The sequence below is a fragment of the Mustela putorius genome, unplaced genomic scaffold, assembly GCF_011764305.1.
Source record: "Mustela putorius furo isolate JIRA1106 unplaced genomic scaffold, ASM1176430v1.1 tig00003858_pilon_pilon_pilon, whole genome shotgun sequence".
NCBI lineage: Eukaryota > Metazoa > Chordata > Mammalia > Carnivora > Mustelidae > Mustela > Mustela putorius.
This window is the reverse complement of record NW_025422010.1, coordinates 6,616,063-6,638,182: the sequence shown is the minus strand read 5'-3', so window position 1 is coordinate 6,638,182 and position 22,120 is coordinate 6,616,063. Positions and strand designations below refer to the sequence as shown.

The following is a 22,120-nucleotide window of genomic DNA, read 5'->3' as shown; positions in this document are numbered from 1 at the left end:
TGGTCTGCTTTGGACACTGTTCGGTCCCTTTAAATAACAATTTTCTTTCCAAACTTTGTAACTTCTCTGCAGGAGGGTTTACATAACCCCTTCATCCCACCATCATTACCAGACGTCTTGGCTGAATTTTATGTACCTATCCTGAGTGGGAATGCAATCTTCTCCTCAGGTAACTGCTCACAGGATCAGCTGGCTGGCCTACTGTTCAGCACAAACCGCTTTACCTTTAGAAGTGGGTCTGCATGTTCCAGGTACCACCCGGCAACCGCATGACCTGCCTCGTGGTACGCCACGGTCTTCTTCTCCTCGGGCTGCAGAACCTGGGTTTTTTTCTCTAAGCCTGACAAAATAACACCAAAACGTCAAAAAACCACTGCCTCAGTGGCACCAACATAAAGACAGTTATACAATCTACACTGCCTTATCTAAAAGGTGATTTAGCGACTACGCTGCCTATGATAATTTGTAAATTCCCAACCACGGTCAGGCTTAAAGTAAAGGACCAAATCCAAAATACACCCAGCCACTTGCAAAATGCATTCACGACCCCGAGGTCCACTTTTTCCCTAACTCTCCCACTCTTCTGAGCCATCTAAATTGTTTTGGGAAATAGAAATGCAAAATAAAATTCAGCACTTAGGTCAACTTAAAACATAAAATTCAGAAAAGACAAAGAGGTCTGGAACGATCTCCTATTTAATCCAGGTCCTTGGAATTAACAAGCACCGGGCAAACAAACATGCAGCAGACTGCTTGCTGCCTGTTCCTGATGGAAAGCATGCAAGTGAGGAGGAAGGGAGCTGGTGGAAGATGTGAAAATACCTAGTCAGCAAGCTGGCCAGAACAATGCTATGGCACCCGCCACACTAATCAACTGGCCCAGGGGGCTCCAGCAGGGGAGACCTGAGAAAATAAACCCAAGAGACACCTCCTGTGTTGACTATACAGCAGGCGGACCCCCTAGTCCAAGTCCAAGTCTTCTCTGGCCTGGATCAAGGTAGATACTAAACCTCCTTTTGCCCTTCTGTACCACAGAAATGAACTACACCTTTTGTACTAACGCAAATTGTCACACTGTGACAAAAGTAGCTTTGTTGTGTTCAAGGTAACACATCTGAGAGAATTTCTCAAATGATAACATATTGAGTCAGAAAGATTTAAAAAAAAAAAAAGAGTGCTACGTTCCCAATGACCTAACCCAAGACAGTAACAGAGCTGGAAGGGCAGAGATTGACAAAAGGTAAGTTACTAAGTAGAGACGAGCAGTTCTTGCTTACATGAGAAAAACAAGAACTCTGACCCACCCCCTGGTTTATCCCTGGAAGTTTTCATTTTCCCAGGAGGCAAACTATAGAACAATGGCTCGTGGCTGGTTTACAGCAGCTGAGCTGCAAGCGGGTGTCCGTGTACCTCAGAGCGAGGCCCCTCCAGGGTGTGCCACCTTGATGTCTTTCACACTGAGCACTGACTCTTCCCCCCACCTAAAAGGCACAGACACATACACGGCTCTCACCTGCCTCTACAGTGAACTGCTTTAATTCCACTAACAACTCCGTCAACTTAGATTTTTTCCTTTCAATAACAAATTTCTAGAATAAGTAGTCCATTCATTAGTTCAAGGTATTAGTTATTTAGGTAGCACCTAATCCAGGTCAGACACTGCTATACTAGCCTCTAGATCCTTGCTGGAATCTCTATTAGTCTGGCATCCACTCAACTGAAACTGTCATGTCAGAAGTCACCAGGAAGAACCTCATTGCCAAATCCAAGGTCATCCTCCTCAATGTTCTCACATCACTTGATCCCAATGACAAGTGCTTTATAAACATGTCTTTGCCCTTATCTTCCATTTCTTCTGACCTCCTGGGTTTCCTTTCATGGCATCTACTCCTTATCTTTTTCCCTAATGCGCTCTCTGGGCCCCTGGCACACACGCTCTGGTGACTCCGTTGGCTCACTTTTCTCCCCTCTGCCGCCAAATGCAGGTAGTGTTTACTGTGTGGGCCCGTCCCCTGGCGCGCTCTCCCCAACCTCTGTGCCATGGGAACGATACAGTGTTGTGCTGGGGTGCTGCACAGTGCCAGGTGGACAGCCTGCCCCGTCTCCAATTCTGCCAAGAATCTCATCTTCTGCCAAGCTGGCTGCTTCTTGAAGCACCCCATTCTTCCCAAGGCCAGTGAGACGGTTTTTTTTTTTGGGGGGGGGGCCTATTACCACTGGGACCACTTATGCTAAAATCCACTATCTCACGTTAAAAAATGACTACAAGGTTTTCTGCCTTCTGATGCTTCCCCCTTCTTCAATGTCAGACTCCTTTTATTTAAAATATCACTGATTATGCTACTCAATGACTCCAGAAAAATCCCACCTTAGTTCAATACTGGACACAGAACAAGAGTTTAAAAAGCCCTTGACCTTAATATTGAAGGATTTCTAAAATCTACACCAAAGCAGCTATTTCCAGCTTTACTTCCTTCTCAAAGGAACTTAAGCCTGACTGGTTTACTTTCCCACCCCTGCTACCAGCCACCTTCTGTTCTTGCCTCTCTGACACCAAACTCTTCTTTCAGGGGAGCCTGGCTTAAATCCTGCCTCTTCTGCAAAGCCCTGCCTGACCACAGTGCCCTTCACTTCTTTGAATGCCCAAGTTCTGGAATTGCTAGTTAGCTTTTTACAGGTATTTATTTATTTATTTATTTATAGTTTTACAGGTATTTAAATTATAAGCTCCCTAGAAGGCTGGGAAAACACGTTATGTATGTCCCCATAATAGAGAGCACATTTAAATCACGCAATACAATTTAAAACAGAAAGGTTGTGAGCATTTTCAAAACACTAGACAGTAAAATTCAGGGGTAGACACCTTGCTGCTTGCTGCACATGTCAGGTATGGTGTGGGATGCTGTCTCACACTCCCCTAAACCAACACCATCCACCTCTACCAGGCTGTGGTGGGGGCGAGGGGGGTGCCCTCACATCACTGAGGGAACATAGCAAGGGCATGGTAACCCCAAGCTGGGTGGAGTGACTTTGCTTCTAGATCTTGCCAAAACAGAGAAACCCATGGCTTCAAGCTCATTTTATCAGCCTTTTGACTTGAGGTACATTCAGTTTGCTTACCGCCAATCACTCGCTCAATTGCTTGTTCAAAGTGCTTCTGATTTATGGAATCTGAGAGGTGTCTCGCAGCTATCAGAGCCGCTTCGTTACAGACATTAGCAACATCAGCTCCTACAAAACAAATGTGCAGAACAGCTTACCCACCAAATAAACTCGGACTGATTAGTCACACACATTATAGATGACCACATTCAGTTTCTCAACCAGCAACAGACTTTTGAGAAAGGGTTTAATGTAATATAAATTCAGTTTGATTCATAACCCCAAGCTGTTCTAGCAGTATTCAGAATAACGTGGTACAATCCTGGCCCTTTGAACTAAGGTGCAAGTGTTAGTAGCAGTCAGCAGATAATTACGGGCAGCAACTTTTATAGGCAAGATGGCTCATACAACAGTTACCTATTTAAAAATACCCATTAATTAACTTAGTTCTATGAGCTCTGCTGGGAGAGTGACTAATGTGAATATTAGGCAACATGCTGAAATATAATGAAAACATAAGCAGTGCACTCAATTAAGTAACAAAAGTTAAATATGTGAAGCTTGCCAAATGCTTTCTAGATGGATAAGTCTTTTTCTAAAAGATTTATATGTTTATTTATTTATTTGAGAGCGAGAGTGAGAGAGTGCATGACTGGGGGTCGAGGGGTGGGCTGAAGAGGCAGCAGCAGACCCCCAGCTGAGCAGGGAGCCTGAGCTGGGATCATGACCTGAGCCGAAGGCAGACACTTAACCAACTGAGCCACCAGGTGCCCCCATAAGTCTCTTAAAATTCACGTTTCAGATCAAGTATATGGTTAACTCAAATAAGTTATAACATGTGTATGTATTCAATAAACACTGAAATGTTATAAATTCCAAAGACCAAAGAATGAAAACAAGTAAAAAGATTAGAACCCTGGGACATTTAAGATGCCTACCTTCTTCTAACCACACACTTCCATATATAACCCTCTCAGACTTTCCACATGTTCCTTTTTAAGAAAGGCTCACATTTTACATGTTAAAAACTCTGGAATAAGCACACGCCAAGATGCTCAACATGGCTAGTCATTAGAGAAATGCCATTCAAAACGATGAGACACCACCAGGGTAGCTACAATCAAAAAGACAGGCAATGACCAGCACTGGCAAGAATGTGGCAAATTGGAATCTACAGACACTGCTGGTGAGAATGTGGCACAGTCGCTTTGGAAAACAGTTTGGTAGCTCCTCAAAAAGTGATTCAGCAGCACTATTCCTAGGTATATAACCAGAAGAATGGAACGTACATCCACACAAAAATCTAGACACCGATGTTCAAATCAGTATTATCTCTAAGAGCCAAACGATGGAAACAAATGATAGATAAAGATGTGGTCTAGCTACACAATGGAACATTATCCGGCGGAAAAAGGAACAGAGTGCTGACACATTCTACAACACGGCTGGACTCTGAAAACACTACGCCAAGTGAAAGAAGCCAGGCAGAAAAGATCACATGTTGTGTAATTCTTTTTGTACGTAAATGTCCAGAATAGGAAAATCGATAGAAAAAGAAAGTAGGTGAGGGGTGGCCTAGAGCTGGGGGTAGAGTGAGTGATTGCTAATGGATTCTTTTGCGGTGATGAAAATGATCTAAAATGAGACTACCGTAGTTACAGTGAAACCTTGTAAATACACGAAAAACCACTGAACACCACTTTACAATTCACAGATGAATTTTTTGGTATGTGAATTCTGTCTCAACAGTTTTAAAAAACCTCATGAGGCACCTGGGTAGCTGAGTTGGTTGAGCATCTTTTTTTTTTTTTTTTTTTTAAGATTTTATTTATTTATTTGGCAGAGAGAGATCACAGGTAGGCAGAAAGGCAAGCAGAAAGAGAAGGGGAAGCAGGCTCCCCGCTGAGCAGAGAGCCTGATGGAGGGCTTGATCCCAGGACCCTGAGATCATGCACCCAAGCCAAAGGCAGAGGCTTAAGCCAGTGAGCCAGTAACTCATGCACCCCTGAGTGTCTGACTCTTGATTTCAGCTCCGGCTGTGATCTTAGGGTGGTGAGATCCAGCCCCACGGCAGGGTCGTGTTCACTGGGGAACCTGCCTGAGATTCTCCCTCCTTCTGCCCGCCCGCTCAACCAAGGGCTCATGTGCACACTCTCTCAAACAAATAAAATAAATGAATCTTAATTATAAAAAACCCAAAACCCACATACAAATAACCCAGAGGCAGAAGGAAGAGGGTGCGGTATGGAGGAAGGTTCACCATGAATTAATAATTGTTCCTGAAGCTAATAGGTGATGTATGCAGAGGGGTTCATCACACTATTTTCTCAGCTTCTGCAGATGTTTGAAATTTCCCACAATAAAAAGGTAAAATTACACACTGAAGAGACCCAAGGTGAGAGGTAAAAGTAAACTGGTATCTGGCAAATGTCTCTGACCTAAAGGACTTCTAACACACAGCAGGCTCTGTTCTACTCACCTGAAAACCCTGGAGTCAAGGATGCAAGTTTTCTGGCCAATTTCTCCTTTTCCAGGGTGCTGTCCAGTTTTAGTGGTCTGAGGTGAACTTTGAAAATAGAGGCTCTTCCTTTTATGTCAGGTGGTCCTTGAAAAATTATTTTTAAGGGGGGAAAAAAATCACAGTGAAACAGTCACATCTCTCCTCAAAAGAATTGGACTGAACCCAATGAAGATCATCTCACCAATAAAGATTTGCCTATCAAAGCGCCCTGGCCGCAACAGTGCTGGGTCTAGAATATCTGGTCGATTGGTGCCCGCCAAAATGACGACGTTTGTAGTTGTGTTAAAACCTAAAGAGACAATAACAAAAATGCAAGACTTAAAGCTTTAATAAAGCATCATTTTTCTAAACACAAGTATGAAAGATTTTAATTTATATGACTATAATTGAGAATATGTTGTCCATTTTTGAATGCTTAAAAAAAAATTCTTTTTAAAGATACATTTTATCTGAGAGACAGCATGTGCACCCAAGAGAGTGCATGAGTGGGAGAAGGGGCAGAGGGAGAAAGAGAAGTAGACTCCCCACTGAGCAGGGAGCCCAGGGCTGGGCTTGATCCCAGAATCATGAGATCGTAACCTGAGCTGAAGGCCAATACTTAACCGACTGAGTCACCCAGGGACCTTCATCATTTTTTAAATATTTTTAAACCAGTGAGATTAGAGGCAACTGGCTGGCTCAGTCAACTGAGTGTCAGCCTTTTGATTTCACCTCAGGTCATGATCTTTCTGGGTCCTGGGATCAAGCCCCACCTATGTTGGGCTCTGCGCTCAGTGCAGTCTGCTTGAGATTCTCTCCCTCTGTCCCTCCTCCAGCTTAAGCTCGCTGGCTCTCTCTCACTAGTAAATAAAATCTTAAAAAAAAATAAATAAAATCAATACGATTAAATTTGCAAACAATCTGTCTAACCTCCCTGGGTCACAGGACAACCCAATGAATATCTGATGACAAGTATGCAACTTTACCTCCAACCTCTCAGCCAGGCTCACCTTGCTCGGTTCTATCAGTCACTTTGCAAATGTCAATGCCTTGGCTATAGAGCCTTCACCCTCAGGACCCTGGTCCCAAAAGAGCTCTGGTACTGGTACCCAAAAACATGGCTCTACTCGGACTGACCACCACAGAGCAAGGGAAGAGCTCTGCTTCTTTGTCTGGATATAGGCAGACCTTGTTTTACTGCACTCTGCTTTCCTGCACTTTATACATACTGTATTTCTTTTTCTTTTCTTTTTTTTTTAATTTGACAGATATCACAAGTAGGGAGAGAGGCAGGCAGAGAGAGAAGGGGGAAGCAGGCCCCCTGCTGAGCAGAGAGCCTGATGCGGTGCTCAATCCCAGGACCCTGGGATCATGACCTGAGCCCAAGGCAGAGGCTTGAACCCACTGAGCCACCCAGGCACCCATTCTATTTTATTTTTTTAAAAGATTTTATTTATTTATGTGACAGTCAGAGATCACAAGTAGGCAGAGAAGCAGACAGAGAGAGGAAGGGAAGCAGGCTCCCTGCCGAGCAGAGCCAATGCAGAGCCTGGTCCCAGGACCCTGAGACCATGATCTGAGCCCAAGGCAGAGGCTCTAACCCACTGAGCCACCCAAGTACCCTACTGTGTTTCTTACAAATTGAAGGTCTGTGGCAATCCTAGTTTCAGCCAATCTATCAGTGCCATTTTTCCAACAGTATTTGATCACTTTGTGTCTCCATCACATTTGGTAATTGCAGTACTTCAACATTTTCATTATTATTATTATTATTATCATTATTTAAAGGATTTTATTTGAGAGAAAGAACAAGTCTGGGAGAGGCAGAGGGAGAAACAAACTCCCTGCTGAGCAGGGAGCCTGACTTGGGGCTCGAGCCCAGGAGCTGAAGGCAGACACTTAACCAACTGAGCCACCCAGGCACCCCATTTTCATGATTATATTTGCTGCAGTGACATGTCCAAAATCTTTAATGTCACTGTAGTGACAGTTTTAGGGCACCACAAACTGCACCCATATAAGTGAGCTTTATTGATAAATACTGTGTGTGTTCTGACTGTTCCAGCAACAGGGTGTTCCCTATCTCTCTCCCTCTGCTTGGGCATCCCTATCCCCTGAAACAACAATATTGAAATCAGGCCAATTAATTACCCTACAGAGGCCTCTAAGCGTTTAAGTGAAAAGAAGATTCATCTCTCACTTTACATGAAATGCTAGAAATGAATAAGCTCAGTAAAGAAGGCACGTTGAAAACTGAGACAGACTGTAGACTGAAAGCTAGGCCTCTTGTGCCAAGCAGTTAGCCAAGGAGTGAATGCAAAGGGAAAGTTCATGAAGGAAATTAAAACCTTACTCCAGTGGATACACGACGACAAGAAAGCAAAACAGTCTTAGTTGCTGACATGGAGAAAGTTTGAGTGGTCTGGATAGAAGAGCAAACCAGCAACAACATTCCCTTGAACCAAGGCCTATTCAGAGCCACACCCTGAGTTTCTTCAATTCTATGAAGGCAGAGAGAGATAAGGCAGCTGCAGGAGGAAAGTTGAAAGCTGTCACAGGGAGGTTCGTGAGGTTTAAGGAAAGAAGCTGCATAACATAAAAGGGCAAGATGAGAAGGAAAAGCCGATGTGGAAGCTGCAGCAAGTGATCCTTCTGGTCTCACTGAGACAGTTCAAGAGGGTGACGACACTAACACCTTTAGATGTAGACAAAACAGCCTCATATTGGAAGAAGATGCCGTCTAAGACTTTCATAGCTACAGAGGAGTCAATGCCTGCCTACAAAGCCTCAAAGGACAGGATGACTCTCTCATTCGTTGCTAATGCGGCTGGTGACTTTACATTGAAGCCAGAGCTCACTGACCATTCTGAAAATCCTGAGGCCCTAAAGAATCATGCTAACTCTGCTTGTGCTCTAGAAATGGAACAACAAAGTCCGAGGACAGCACATCTGTTTAGAACACAGTTTACTGAATATTTTAAGCCCACAGTTGAGAAAGCAGCTTGGAAAAAGGTTCCCTTCAAAATACTACTGCTCACAAACAATGCCCCGGTCACTCAATAGCTCTGATGGGGACGTAGAGATTAATGTTGTTTCACACCTGCAAACACAACAGCCATTCTGTAGCCTATGGATCAAAGAGTAATTTGAACTTAAGTCTTTTTTTTTTTTTTAAAGATTTTATTTATTTATTTGACAGACAGAGATCACAAGTACGCAGAGAGGCAGGCAGAGAGAGAGGGGGAAAACAGGCTCCCCGCTGAGCAGAGCCTGATGTGGGGCTTGATCCCAGGACCCTGGGATCATGACCTGAGCCGAAGGCAGAGGCTTTAACCCACTAAACCACCCAGGGGCCCCTAAGTCTTATTTTTTAAGAAATACACTTCGTTGGGCTATTGCTGCTATAGATAGCAGGAAAGAAGGAGGGATTCCCCATTAAGAACATTTGTGATTCATGGGAAGAGATCAAAGTATCAACACTGCCAAGAGTTTGGAAGAAGCTGATTCCAAATCTCATGGATGACTTTAAGGGGCTCAGGACTTGAGTGGGGGTAGTAACTACAGATATGGTGGGAATAACAAGAGAACTAGAATTAGAAGTGGACCTGGAGAGGTAATGAATTGCTATGATCTCAAGATAAACCTTTAATGGACGATGAGGTGCTTCTTATGGATGAGTGAAGAATCAATTAAAGGTAAAGGTGCTGTGAAGACTGCTGAAATTACAGTAAGGTAAGGCACTGGCAGGCTCAGCTAGTGGAGCATGTGACTCCTGATACTGGATACGAGCTCAAGCCCCACAATGGGTGCAGAGATTACTGAAAAATAAGAGCTTAAAAAAAAAAAAAAAAAAAAAAAAGTGGGGGAGGGAACACCTGGGTGGCTTAGCGGGTTAAAAGCCTCTGCCTTCAGCTCAGGTCATGATCCGAGGGTCCTGGGATTGAGCTGGCATCGGGCTCTCTGTTCAGCAGGGAGCCTGCTTCTCCCTCTGTCCCTCCTCCTGCCCCATTTGTGCACTCTCTCTAATAAACTTTAAAAATTGCCACAGCCACCCAGCCTTCAGTAGCCACCACCCTGATCAGTCAGCAGCTGTCAACACGGAGGCAAGATCCTCCACCAGCCAAAAGATTACAAATCACTGAAAGGTCACATAAGGGTCAACATTTTTCAGCTGTAAAGCACATTTTTTGGTTTGTTTGTTTATTTGACAGAGATTACAAGTAGACAGAGAGGCAGGCAGAGAGAGAGAGGGAAGCAGGCTCCCTGCTGAGCAGAGAGCCCGATGCGGGACTCGATCCCAGAACTCTGGGATCATGACCTGAGCCGAAGGCAGCGGCTTAACCCACTGAGCCACCCAGGCGCCCTGTAAAGCACTTTTTAATTAAAGTAGGTACATTTTTTTTTTAGACACCTTTTGCACTTACTATAGTGTAAACACAGCTTTTATATGTACTGGGAAACCAAAACATTCAACTCGCTTTATTACAATACTCTTTACAGCGGTGGTCTGGTACTGAACCCGCAGTTATCTCTGAGGAGTGCCTGAACAATGGCCAGCTCAGTCACATAAAGCAGTTCAATACTCAGCACTGTACTGCCCTCTCTGAGCGCACAACAGCATTCAAGTATCTTACAGCAGGGAGCATTCTTACATCCTACAAACTAGCTTTCGTAATAAAAGAAAAAGCTAACTAATGTGGAAAGACTGCTACTTTCTTAAGAGGAGTATTCAAAATCTGCCCAATTTACACTTGGTTATACATGGGTTTTCCTGATGTTTCAGAACCATAAATGGTTTTAAGAATGAGACTATCAGGGCACCTGGGCAGCTCAGCTGGTTAAGCATCTGACTCTTGATTTTGGCTGAGGTCATTCAGGGTCATGAGATCAAGCCCAGAGTCGGGCGCCCCACTCAAAGGGAGCCTGCTCGAGATTCTCTCTCTCTCCATCTCCTTCTGTCCTTCCCCTACCCTCCACTTCATGCTCACTCTGTAAAATAAATAAATTTTAACAAAAAAAAAAAAAAAAAAAAAAAAAAAAAAAAAAAGAGGGGCACCTGGGTGGCTCAGTCAGTAAAGCATCTGACTCTTGGTTTCCACTCGGGTCATGATCTCAGGGTCGTATGACTGAGCTCCATGTTGGACTCTGCTTGAGATTTTTTCTGCCCCTCCCCTGCTCTCTCAAATAAATCTAAAAAATCTTAAAGAAAAAAGAATGGAATTATGATTCTTTTGTGGATCATTTCACCAATTTTTCTCTTATTCAACACCAGGTACAAACACCACCTTAATACCAATATTAAGTTATGGCAGGCTGCTAGGTAAGAATATTCTGCTATTATCTGTACTGGTGCAGAACTTTTTTAAAAAGGGCTATTTTGGGGCGTCCGGATAGCTCAGTGGTTTGGGCCTCTGCCTTCAGCTCAGGTCATGGTCTCAGGGTCCTGGGATCAAGCCCTGCATTGGGCTCTCTGCTCAGCCAGGAGCCTGCTTCCCTTTTTTCTCTGCCTGCTTCTCTGCCTACTTGTGATCTCTCTCTCTCTGTCAAATAAATAAATACAATCTTGTTAAAAAAATCTATACCATCAACACAAGGATTCTCACTTAATTTTTTTAGATTTTATTTATTTGATAAAGAGAGAGCACAAGCAGGGGAGCAGCAGGCAGAAGGAGAGGTGGAAGCAGACTCCACATTGAGCAGAGAGCCCGATGTGGGGGTCAAATCTCAGGACCCTGAGATCATGACCTAAGCCAAAGGCAGACGCCCAACGGAGTCACCCAGGCATCCTCTCACTTTAGATACATGGGAAACAATTAGAAAGTGTAGTTTAAAATATGGAAGACCTTCAAGATGGCAGTGGCTGGGTGGCTGACTGGCAGACAGGTGAAGGCCCCTACGAGGTAGAAGAGGCAGAGAATCCTCCCCTCCCCACTTCTCTCAATCCCAGGAGCCCAGCAAAAGTGTTGTTTTTGTTTTGTTTTAATGAACAAGTAAACCATACAAGTTGTCAGCATGGGACGGAGATCTACATCATCCACCAAGAGTGGAAAATTTATGAATCCCACAGACCAACCCTGAAAAGCAGCCCAAAGAGAGAATTAAAGAAGGACAGAAACAGTGCATGACGGTAAGAGCTACAGCTTTGAAGTCAAAGGATCCCAAACGGGTTATCCAGGACATGGAGAAATTGGATGAAAGGGAGTTTAACCTCGTACAGCAACCACAGTTAAATGCCTCCACTTGGACCTGCCCTAGGTTGTCCCACCAGCTCCCTTGCCGGGCTCCCCACAACTTGATTCAGAGACCCAAGGTGGATGATACAAGTGCAGCCACCAATGAGAAGAAAGCCACGGCAACCATCAGCGCCAAGCCACAGATCATTAATCCCAAGGCAGAGATTATTTCATTCATGCTCACTCCGTTGAGGGTATGTTGGGAGAATAAATTTGCTGCTCCTCAAAGAAAGTCAGAGGATGTACCTCTGGCCAAAGCAGCTCCCAAATCTGGTCCATCTGTTCCTGTCTCAGCACAGGCTAAGGATGATATTTCTGAAGCTTCCATGAAAGGAATGGAAGGGCTACTATGATAGCTTCTAATGCCGGAGCAGGTTTCTGTTTGGATCATTGGTTTGGGGAAAGAGGTTCTTACTATAGTTAGTGAAAGAGTGACTTTGTTATGGTATTCTTTAAAAAAAAATTTTTTTTAAAGATTTTGTTTATTTATTTGACACAGAGAGAGATCACAAGCAAGCAGAGAAGCAGGCAGAGAGAGAGAGGGAAGCAGGCTCCCTGCTGAGCAGAGCCCGATGCGGGGCTCGATCCCAGGACCCTGAGATCATGACCTGAGCCGAAGGCAGAGGCTTTAACCCACTGAGCCACCCAGGTGCCCTTACTGTTAAGGTATTCTTAAATTAAACTGTAGGATAGTTTAAGCCCTAAAGTTTAAGCTGTGTTCAGAATTTACTGCACCTACAAGAGGATTACTTCATTCAGAACAGGCTGGTTACTGAAGCAGTGCTAACCTCCTCTCCCTCTCATACACCGTTTTCATCCTGTTTGTTCCCCTCCTCCAGTTCTTTGGAAACTTGTGACTGAGGGAACCTTGTTATTTATTTCACTCTCTTCTTGTGTGTGGGGGGCACTGGGGTAGAGATTTCTGGAAAAAAAAAAGTTTACTGCACCCCATCTTGCCTTCTGTGTTTGAGTCATTTTAATATTTTCTTGTAAATATTTTTGTGATCCATTAGTGAAATGGACTGCAATGTCATTTCCTAATACAAAGCAAGATATGTAGAAAGAAAACATTTAATGCTTTGATTAAAATTATTTCCCTCTGACCTACACTTTCAGTGTTTCATGGAATAAATGTTCTACACCAAGAAAAATAAAATAAAATATGAAAAGACTTGAATATTCACCGTCCATCTCCACGAGCAGCTGATTGAGTGTGTTCTCCTGCTCACTCTGCCCCCCGAAGTTGCCTCTTCCTCTTTTCCTTCCCACGGCATCTATTTCATCAATGAAGAGAATGCAGGGGGCGTTCTTGCGAGCAAGGGCAAATAAGTCTCGGACCTGGATAAAAATATAAACACTAGAGTCACTTAACAAGTGAATATTATTTTCCTCCTACTAAAATAAGCATCATGCTTCCATCTAATAGGAAATCTTTTTGTTAACATACTATACTGTATAGTACATATTTTAAAAGTTATAAGCAAGGAAGTGGCAAATGAAGTTGGTGGGTAACTGTCTTAAGGTGAGCAAACATTTTTTCTATAGCATCGTAAGATACTGTATATATCACAGGCACTAACAATATCTGTTATTTTTATAGCAACTTAATACTACACATTTTTGCCCTACAAAAAGATGAGTCAGGGCGCCTGGGTGGCTCAGTGGGTTAAGCCGCTGCCTTCGGCTCAGGTCATGATCTCAGGGTCCTGGGATTGAGGCCCGCATCGGGCTCTCTGCTCGGCAGGGAGCCTGCTTCCTCCTCTCTCTCTGCCTGCCTCTCTGCCTGCTTGTGATCTCTCTCTGTCAAATAAATAAATAAAATCTTAAAAAAAAAAAAAAAAAAAAAAAAAAAAAAAAAAGGATGAGTCAATGGCCCCTGTAGGGGCACCTGGGTGGCTCAGATGGTTATGCCTCTGCCTTCAGCTCAGGTCATGGTCCCAGGGGCCTGGGATCGAGCCCTGTGTTGGGCTCCCTGCTCAGTAAGGAGTTTGCTTCTCCCTCTCCCTCTGCCATTCCCTCTGCTTGTGCTCTCTGGCTCGCTCTGTCAAATAAATAAAATATATAAAATCTTTAAAAAATAAAAAAAGATAATGCTGTAGAACTGTAGACTTTATATTCAGATTAAAAGTTCAAACTACTCTGGGGTTTGCATTTCATGCCCAAGGCAGCTGCAAGCAGACACGCACTAACAGATCTAGGCAGTACACATACACACAGAGAAGGCAGTGACTGAGCCATGTCCCCACAGGGATCATCACCCCACAGCTTAGACACAGTGTCCTGCCCTTAGCCCTGCTGTTGCTGGAGCAGGTGTGAGGATCCCGCACCTATATTCTGTCCTACTAAACATGTCCCTTCATGCCACTAGTTCAAGTGGGTTGAAGGAATGGGCATCCCCACACCTTTCCGCCAGCCAAGAGTTCAGAGTTTCAAAAACAATCTCCCATGCCTCACATCCCTCTTCCCCTCACTCACCGAAGTCCAACTCTCCCTGTCACCCTTTCCTCCCTGGACTTCCAGGTTTTCACTGCTATACTTCTCTGAACACATCCTCTAGGGTAACTCATGTTACCTAGGCCCTCCCCCACTCAACTCCAGATCTGTGATCAATAAACCATCTCACACTCTTCCCTAAATACTTCCTTCACCCTCTTGCCTGAACTCTAATTTGGCTGACACTGCAAAGCTCTCAACTGGAAAGGGTTTTTGTCTTTCCTTCCAGGCCCGTGGGAGTTGAAGTCTACCTCATATGTTGTGACTACTGCCAAAATAATTCTGCTGGAAAACCCCTGCTCATCGATGTTCTCAATATGGGGCAGAGACATGACCCTCCTGGTTATAGTACTCCCTGGGCCTGATTTCTCCCTTTTCCACCCCTCCCTCACTGGACATTATTTTCTAAGTGGTTCCTGGTTGGTTGGTCCCCTGAAGCACCTATTTCCATCACCTTCACTGCCAAGGTTTCCCTAACACAACCAGCTTCCCAGTCTACTCTGACACCCTCCCGTTGGTCTGGCCTACTCATGGGCTCACGCCTCTCTGACTGCCAGCTCCTCTTCGGTCTCCACCCCATTAGATTCACTGCTTTCTCCTCACCCACAGCTCCTCTCCTGTCTTCAGTCCCCCCACTGCTCCGGCCCATATCAGATGCCACAACATCAGCAACACAACACCTTCAGACTCCCCTAGCTGCTTGACAAGACCCATATGAATCTACCTACTCTACCGAAGATGCCATCAGGGGTAAGACACATCATTAACACATTTGCCATTGACTGAAAAAATAAAAAATTAAGAAAAATTTTAAATCCTGCCAGTTGATGACATAACACCTGATTATATGCTATATCCTGATGTCTGGAAAGACAACTATGATAGCACTTTACCCCTCCTAGGTGTTTAAAAAAAGTTAACATTTAATGAAATACACAAGAGTTAAAATTTAAGTGTTGCTTTAAAAGTTAATCCACATTCACTCTTCCTGATTTCAAAACTTACTATAAAGCAGTTGTAATCAAGTCTGCGGTACTGGTATAAAGACAGACATACAGATCAACAGGACAGAATTGAGAGTGAAGTAATTAAGCCCATGTACCCATCTATGGTCAAGGATGCCAAGACCATTCAATGGGAAATCATCTTTTTAACAAATGCTGCTGGGGAAACTGGATACACACATGTCAAAGAGTGACAGTGGACCCTTACACCTTGCTGCATTAACTCAAAATGGATCACAGACCTAAATGTAAGAGCTAAAACTATAAAACTCTTAAGACAAAAACATAGTAGTAAATATTTATGACCTTGAATTTGGTGACAGATTCTTAAATATGATACCAAGTCCAAGTAATGGCAAAAAAAATTAAAGAATGGATACACTGGTCTTTATCAAGATTAAATGCTTTTGTGCTTCACTATCAAGAAAGAGAAGAGGCAAACCACAGAACAGGAGAAATTACTTGCAAATAATGTATCTGGTTAGGATTTATTACCCAGAATAGACAAAGAACTCTCACAACTCAATGTCAGAACGACAACCCAATTAACAGATGGCACTAGTTTGGGCCAGGGCCATCTTTACCAACTCCATATTTGGGGAGAAGCTCAGGGGAAAGGTGTGGAAGCTGTGCCATTGTAACAGAACAAAAGACTTACTCTAGCTGGACCCACACCAACAAACATCTCCAAAAACTCAGATCCACTAACGGTGATGAAAGGGACGTTGGCTTCTCCAGCTGTGGCCTTAGCTAGCAGTGTCTTTCCAGTGCCTGGAGGACCGGTGAGAATGGCACCCTTCAGATATAAAAAAGGAAAGTATCTTTAACTAGAATTTCAGAAAAGTAAATTGCATATCTGCAGGCAATTCTGAGATATAAATCTGTCTATAAACTCTACTGACATATACTGAATGTTCCTTAAAACATCTGAACTATGGCAAAACATTTTTATATTAGTAAGAAAAGGATTACTTAGAGATGTTTTAAAAACTTAGTAAGAATGTGAAATCTTAAATTCTTCGCCTGTTTTATAAGATTTTTAGTGTTGCTTTTCAGACCTTTAGACTTAGGCTGAATATCTACTAATGAACCAACTGAGGTTTACTTAAATAAGTCAAGGAGACACAAAACAACACACTCCCAAATTACATTCTGCTTACTTTCTTCCCTTTAAAATTTTACAAATGAAGTAAAAATCTAATGACCAATTGTGAACATAGCTAAAAAGAAAAAATGTGCTTGCTCAAACAGCAGAATTATTTAAGTTGTGGAGATGCTTCAGTATGATGCACACAGGTACTAAGAAAGTAACAACCAATTATAAAAATTATCAAATATGATTTTTTTAAATCCATATAGGTAGGACATGAAAATCAAGGAAATTATGATTTCCTTTACAAAGGATTCCTTTAAAGGAAACTTTATTAATGAATTTTTTAAATCATGAAGCATTCTGGATTCTTTTACTTAGAGACTGAGCCTGGCCCTTGGAGTAAAAAGTTCAGTAAGCCCAGCCCATGGTCAACAGTCCTTGGATTTGAGGGGAAGACTTGAATTAGTGTTGCCTATCTCTTCTCCACCAAATCCTGTGTGAGTTTGAGTCCAGGTGCCACACACAGGCAGTGTGTGCTCAGAGTTGCTCAGGGAGAGATAACTGGGTGACAGTGGGGGACAATATGCTTTCATGCACATTTGGTAAGAGATGGGTTATTTAAATCTGACTGGAGGGATAAAAAAGGCAAATCAGGGAAGGCTTCCAAGGGGAGAGAACACAAATCTTTCTGGGAATATACACACTGTATTGCAAGAAGAAACATTTTCACAGACTAAATGACATGGAATAACAAGCAAAGACTGGTTAAGATAGAAGGAGAATAACAGATACTTTATCCTAAGTCATCAAACTTCATAAAATTATAACTTTAGAGATCAAGAAGTAATTCAAAAGATTTTGGGGTTAATTAGTTGAAAATAATCATCTGAAAGTTCACTTTACCTTTGGGATTTTTGCTCCTAGATCTTGATATTGCTTTGGGTTTTTCAAAAAATTCACAAATTCCATTATCTCTAGCTTGGCCTCCTCACAGCCAGCCACATCTTTGAACTTCACATCTATTTCATCCTTCAAGACTTTGGCAGTGGTTTCTCCAACACTGAAGAGTCCACCCATCCCCCGGCCTGTCCGGCCAATCCCGGCAGGCCCTCTTCGGATGGTGTAGAGTAAGAAAGCGATGATGAGCACTGTAGGCAACATGCTCAGGAGAAACGAGCTGAAGGAAACCACACACAACACTGACATGTTTTTAAGTCTGTTAAACTCTGGCTTTGTACATGTTTTGTAAGATAGACTTTTTGATAACTGCTAAGGGTATGAATTGTATAGATTTTCTATTTTTAGAAAAACTGAATATTCTAAGATTTGTCTGAGGCACAAAGAGACCTTAGTGCCTCGATATCACTGACGTAGAATTGCAGAAGATGACACCGAAGATAAAGCTGTTCTTTCTGCGATGTCTACTGAGATTTTCTTTTTACCCCGAAAATCACCCTTTATGCACAATACAGACCTAAACTGTAATTTACTATCATTACATCTACAGCTCAAAGACATTTCTTTTGCATTACTTAAAAATTTTAACATTTTTAATATGATCTGGTGTTAGCTTGGGCAGAAATTCCAGTTCTCTTATTGGAATACATTGACTTATTCTAAAGAGATGTCTTCCAAACATCAAATCCTTGCCAAGTTAACAGCAGATCAGCTTCCAAAGTCCCGTTTACAGTGGTGACAGCTATTGCTTGCTGAGTGCTGTGCAGCTTGTGCAGAGGTAAGAGCCTGACTCCTGGGGGAGCAATCATTTGTCCTTCAGACTAGTGCCTGCTCTAGACGACTCTGCTCAGAGAGGACGTAAAGCTGGGGGATGCCTTTTGCCTTAGTAAATTTCAATACAGTCATGGGTAAGGATACATACCCGTATTGGTTAATATAAGCAATTTAGCTGAACTTACCCAAAGAAATTTAGGTCAAAACCTTGTAGACCAGTTAGCTCAAAAACAAAACAAAAACCAAAACCAGGATCTACTTTCTAAGTTTTCATCTTTTACACTAGTTTAAATGCCCCTACAGCAGGCAGCAAGAACCGTGAAAACTTTACCTTTGGTTTATTTCTGGACGGCAAAAAAATACTCACTGACAGTAAAGGTTTAAAAAATGGTGCAACAAAACTTTCCATAACATTTCAGCAGCCTAGTTAATTGATTATATGACAGCCCTGGGGGCTGAGGGACACAGCCTTGGTGAAACCACCCCAATAGCTATGTGGATCTAAATAATGGAGGGAAACTAGGTCTACAGAAACCGAGACATAAGAAAGTCTCTAAAACAGAGTAATCATCAGCTCGAATAGCACACTAGCAATTTGTTTTTCTGCTCTTTTACATATTCAGAAAATTTAAGATTTCTTTCTATTTTTGCTCTTGAACTGGTAACTCCATAATGAGGTACACCTCAATGCGAATGAAGTGACCGTGAGGAAATCTACCCGGTGTAGTATGTGGCTGAGTACCCAAAGACAATATAATCCCCAAAGGAAAGACAAGTGACTCTTAAAATCAATGGGCCCTTCCTGAAAGACTCAGACTCATAAGTGATTTTATTAAAGACAACCCCTAAGAGGGGCGCCTGGGTGGCTCAGTGGGTTAGGGCCTCTGCTTGGGTCATGATCCCAGGGTTCTGGGATCGAGCCCCGTATCGGGCTCTCTGCTCAGCAGGGAGCCTGCTTTCCTTCCTCTCTCTCTGCCTGCCTCTCTGTCTACCTGTGATCTCTGTCTGTCAAATAAATTAAAAAAAAAAAAAAAATTTTAAAGACAACCCCTAAGAGAAGAAGCAAGTTCTGACAAGAAAGGAAGAAGAGTTACTTAAAATTCTTGGGAAACTCTGAAACATAAATGTAAATGAAGGTTAAAAGACGGTGACGCCATTCTTTCACACAAGAGGACTCTTCACCCTAAAATCCTACTAAAGGATGGTCATACCCCAATCTATTGCTTAATCAAAGATAAATACGAATGTGTAGAAAATTGGTCAGGAGCAAAAACCTATAAATTACCTAAGATTTACAAGAAGTCCGGCTACACCGAGAAATGCCTGTTTGAGAATGCTGTCTGTACCTTGCCACCTGGTGACAGAACACACACTGAGCACAAGGCCCGGTCAACAGTCTTCTTACCCGTCACTTTCGGCAATGTAGACTACAGGAACCCGATTCTCCCCTTCTATGCCCAATTCCTGCTGTAAGGTTTCCAGATTCCGCTCAAAGGTGTCCACACTGCCAATATTAAACCAGACGTATTGCTATAAAAACACAAAAACAAAATATCCTAAGAATGAAAGGGAAGCAAAGTTTAATTTACTGTAACGTTCAACTTTTAAAGGATTTCTCAGAAATACCAAAAATTCAGAATCTGAAAAACCCCAACAATAAAAGAAGACTGGTTTTAATAATGCAGCAATTAAGTTTCACTCAGTGAAAACACTCGGCAATCTTTGCTAATAAGCATTTCTTAAGCAATATTCCTTAGTGGTTCTACAACTATAAACTCAAACAAGTGAAAAATCTATTTAAAAAGACAAGCCTTTTGGGGTGCCTGGGTGGCTCAGTGGGTTAAGTCGCTGCCTTCGGCTCAGGTCATGATCTCAGGGTCCTGGGATCGAGGCCCGCATTGGGCTCTCTGCTCAGCGGGGAGCCTGCTTCCCTTTATCTCTCTGCCTGCCTCTCTGTCTACTTGTGATCTCTGTCTGTCAAATAAATAAAATCTTAAAAAAAAAAAAAAAGATAAGCCTTTTCATAAATACGTATCTTTTTCCTCTTCTTCATTTCCCACACACTTCTAGGCTGCCTATTTCCAACTAAAAACTAATGGGACACAGTAACAACAGGTAAAGTTTACTGAGCACTTGCTAAATGTCAGGCATCCTTCTTAGTCCCTTAGATACATGAACTCCTTCCATCTTCAGAAATCCCCTAAGAAGGAGGTGCTATCACTATAAGTCACATTCAAAATCTGAACATTAGGAAGGCACCCCCACCAGCCTACGACAACAAGGCGTATCTTGCTGTGCCAGCTGTTACTCTCCTATTCACCTGATCTGGCGAGTTACTGAGACCCTTGAGAGGAACAGCTGAAGGCTTTGAAGCAACGGCTACTTACCCCCCAGCACCAGCACGTAAGTATTCCCCGCTGTACTCGCTGTTTATTGGCTGAAGACCAGCCCTCTTCCTGTCCCCTTTTTACAGACAAGAAAACTACGGGGGTGACTTCACTTGCTCATGGTTACAAATCTATTAAGAGGCTGGATCCAGGGGACCTGGGTGGCTCAGTGGGTTGAGCCTCTGCCTTTAGCTCAGGTCATGATCTCAGGGTCCTGGGACTGAGTCCTGCATCGAGCTCTCTGCTTGGCAGGGAGCCTGCTTCCCACTTCCCACCCCTTTTCTCTTTGCTTGCCTCTCTGCCTACTTGTGATCTCTTTCTGTCAGATAAATAAATAAAATCTTAAAGAAAAAAAAAAAAAGAGGCTGGATCCAAACCCAAGCAGTCTGGCTGGCTACTGAGCCAGGGACCCTATCTGGCATGTCACACTGCCTCTTCCACAACCACACACCTACCTACCAATACTCACACTTACGGAGTTTCTAATACACAAGAACCCACTCTAAGCACTCAGCAAGTAGTAGTTGCATTTTACAGCATGAAAAGACTCTGTTCCTTCTTAAATCTGCAATCGCTTTAAAAAGTGGGTTTTTTTCCCATCAAAACAATAAATCTAGAATATAAAACTCAGACAATTCACAGAGGAGAGTAACTTGTCATCCCGTATTCCTCCCACCAACCAGTGCTACTGAGTGGAGGATATCACTCTGATATTTCTCTCCAAGTATCTAAACACAAAAGATGGAGAGTAAGTTTTGTAATAAGTGTATTTTTTCTTAAGTTTTACATTATACAACAATGGTCCTTGCTAAGCTGTGCACTTCAAAGCTACAAGATTCCTGTGGTTACAGGCCCCCAGCAAGTCAGTAACAGGTTAAGCACGTGTGACTGAGCATTCCCTTACTTAGTGCCTATTTCCAGTTGGACATGACAAGACGCATGACTCCTATTAGAGAATTGGGGCAGATAAAGGACCAGCAGCAGATCTGGAGGCCAGATCTAGTTAAGGGCCTCTGAGGGTGGCTCCTAGCCCTCCACGTGATTCTTCAGATACTGAAGTTCAAAAACCCCCAGCTCATGATCTCATTTAGCACTAAACCCTAAAGAGTTGTTATTGAGGTTCTGATCTTAGCAATAAAGAAACCCAGGCTTAGGGGACTTAGGTCACAGAGCTAGTCAAGAGGAGAGCTAATGTGCAGCTGGATCTGTCAGACTCCAAAGCCTTGCTTACACAACACAGCAACTGACACTGCTACTCTAGAATCAGGACACTGAAAATCTTCTGTTTCTGAAAGCTCAAAATAAAAGTATTTTATTAAATAAAACAGGTAATACATGCCCTCTGTAGAAAACTAAGGAAATACAAAGAAAATAAGAAGCATCTGTAAACTCAACACTCAGAGACAAACACTATTAGCAATTCTGATGCCATTCAAGATCATATTCATATCCCCTTTATGATCTTGAAGCATGCACAATTCTGAAATTCATATAAAATCTTAACTGCAATATAAAGGAGAGACAAAAAGAAAGCAATTTATAATAAAATGGTATGAATTTCAATACATAAATGTTTG

The 22,120-nt window shown here is 42.8% G+C and overlaps 1 protein-coding gene across 2 annotated transcripts in view; it reads right to left on the bottom strand.

Annotated features, from left to right (window-relative positions):
- The window catches only part of AFG3L2 (AFG3 like matrix AAA peptidase subunit 2), a 46,939-nt gene that overhangs the window by 10,278 nt on the left and 14,541 nt on the right, over positions 1 to 22,120 (bottom strand). For both annotated transcript variants that reach the window (XM_004742684.3, XM_013051377.2), the window contains 8 exons: positions 19,562 to 19,686; positions 17,329 to 17,602; positions 15,991 to 16,128; positions 13,020 to 13,173; positions 5,805 to 5,912; positions 5,582 to 5,707; positions 3,121 to 3,231; positions 225 to 340 (listed from right to left, as the gene is read on the bottom strand). In XM_004742684.3, coding sequence (XP_004742741.1) covers positions 225 to 340; positions 3,121 to 3,231; positions 5,582 to 5,707; positions 5,805 to 5,912; positions 13,020 to 13,173; positions 15,991 to 16,128; positions 17,329 to 17,602; positions 19,562 to 19,686 — 1,152 coding nt within the window. The remainder of the gene's footprint in view (positions 1 to 224; positions 341 to 3,120; positions 3,232 to 5,581; positions 5,708 to 5,804; positions 5,913 to 13,019; positions 13,174 to 15,990; positions 16,129 to 17,328; positions 17,603 to 19,561; positions 19,687 to 22,120) is intronic.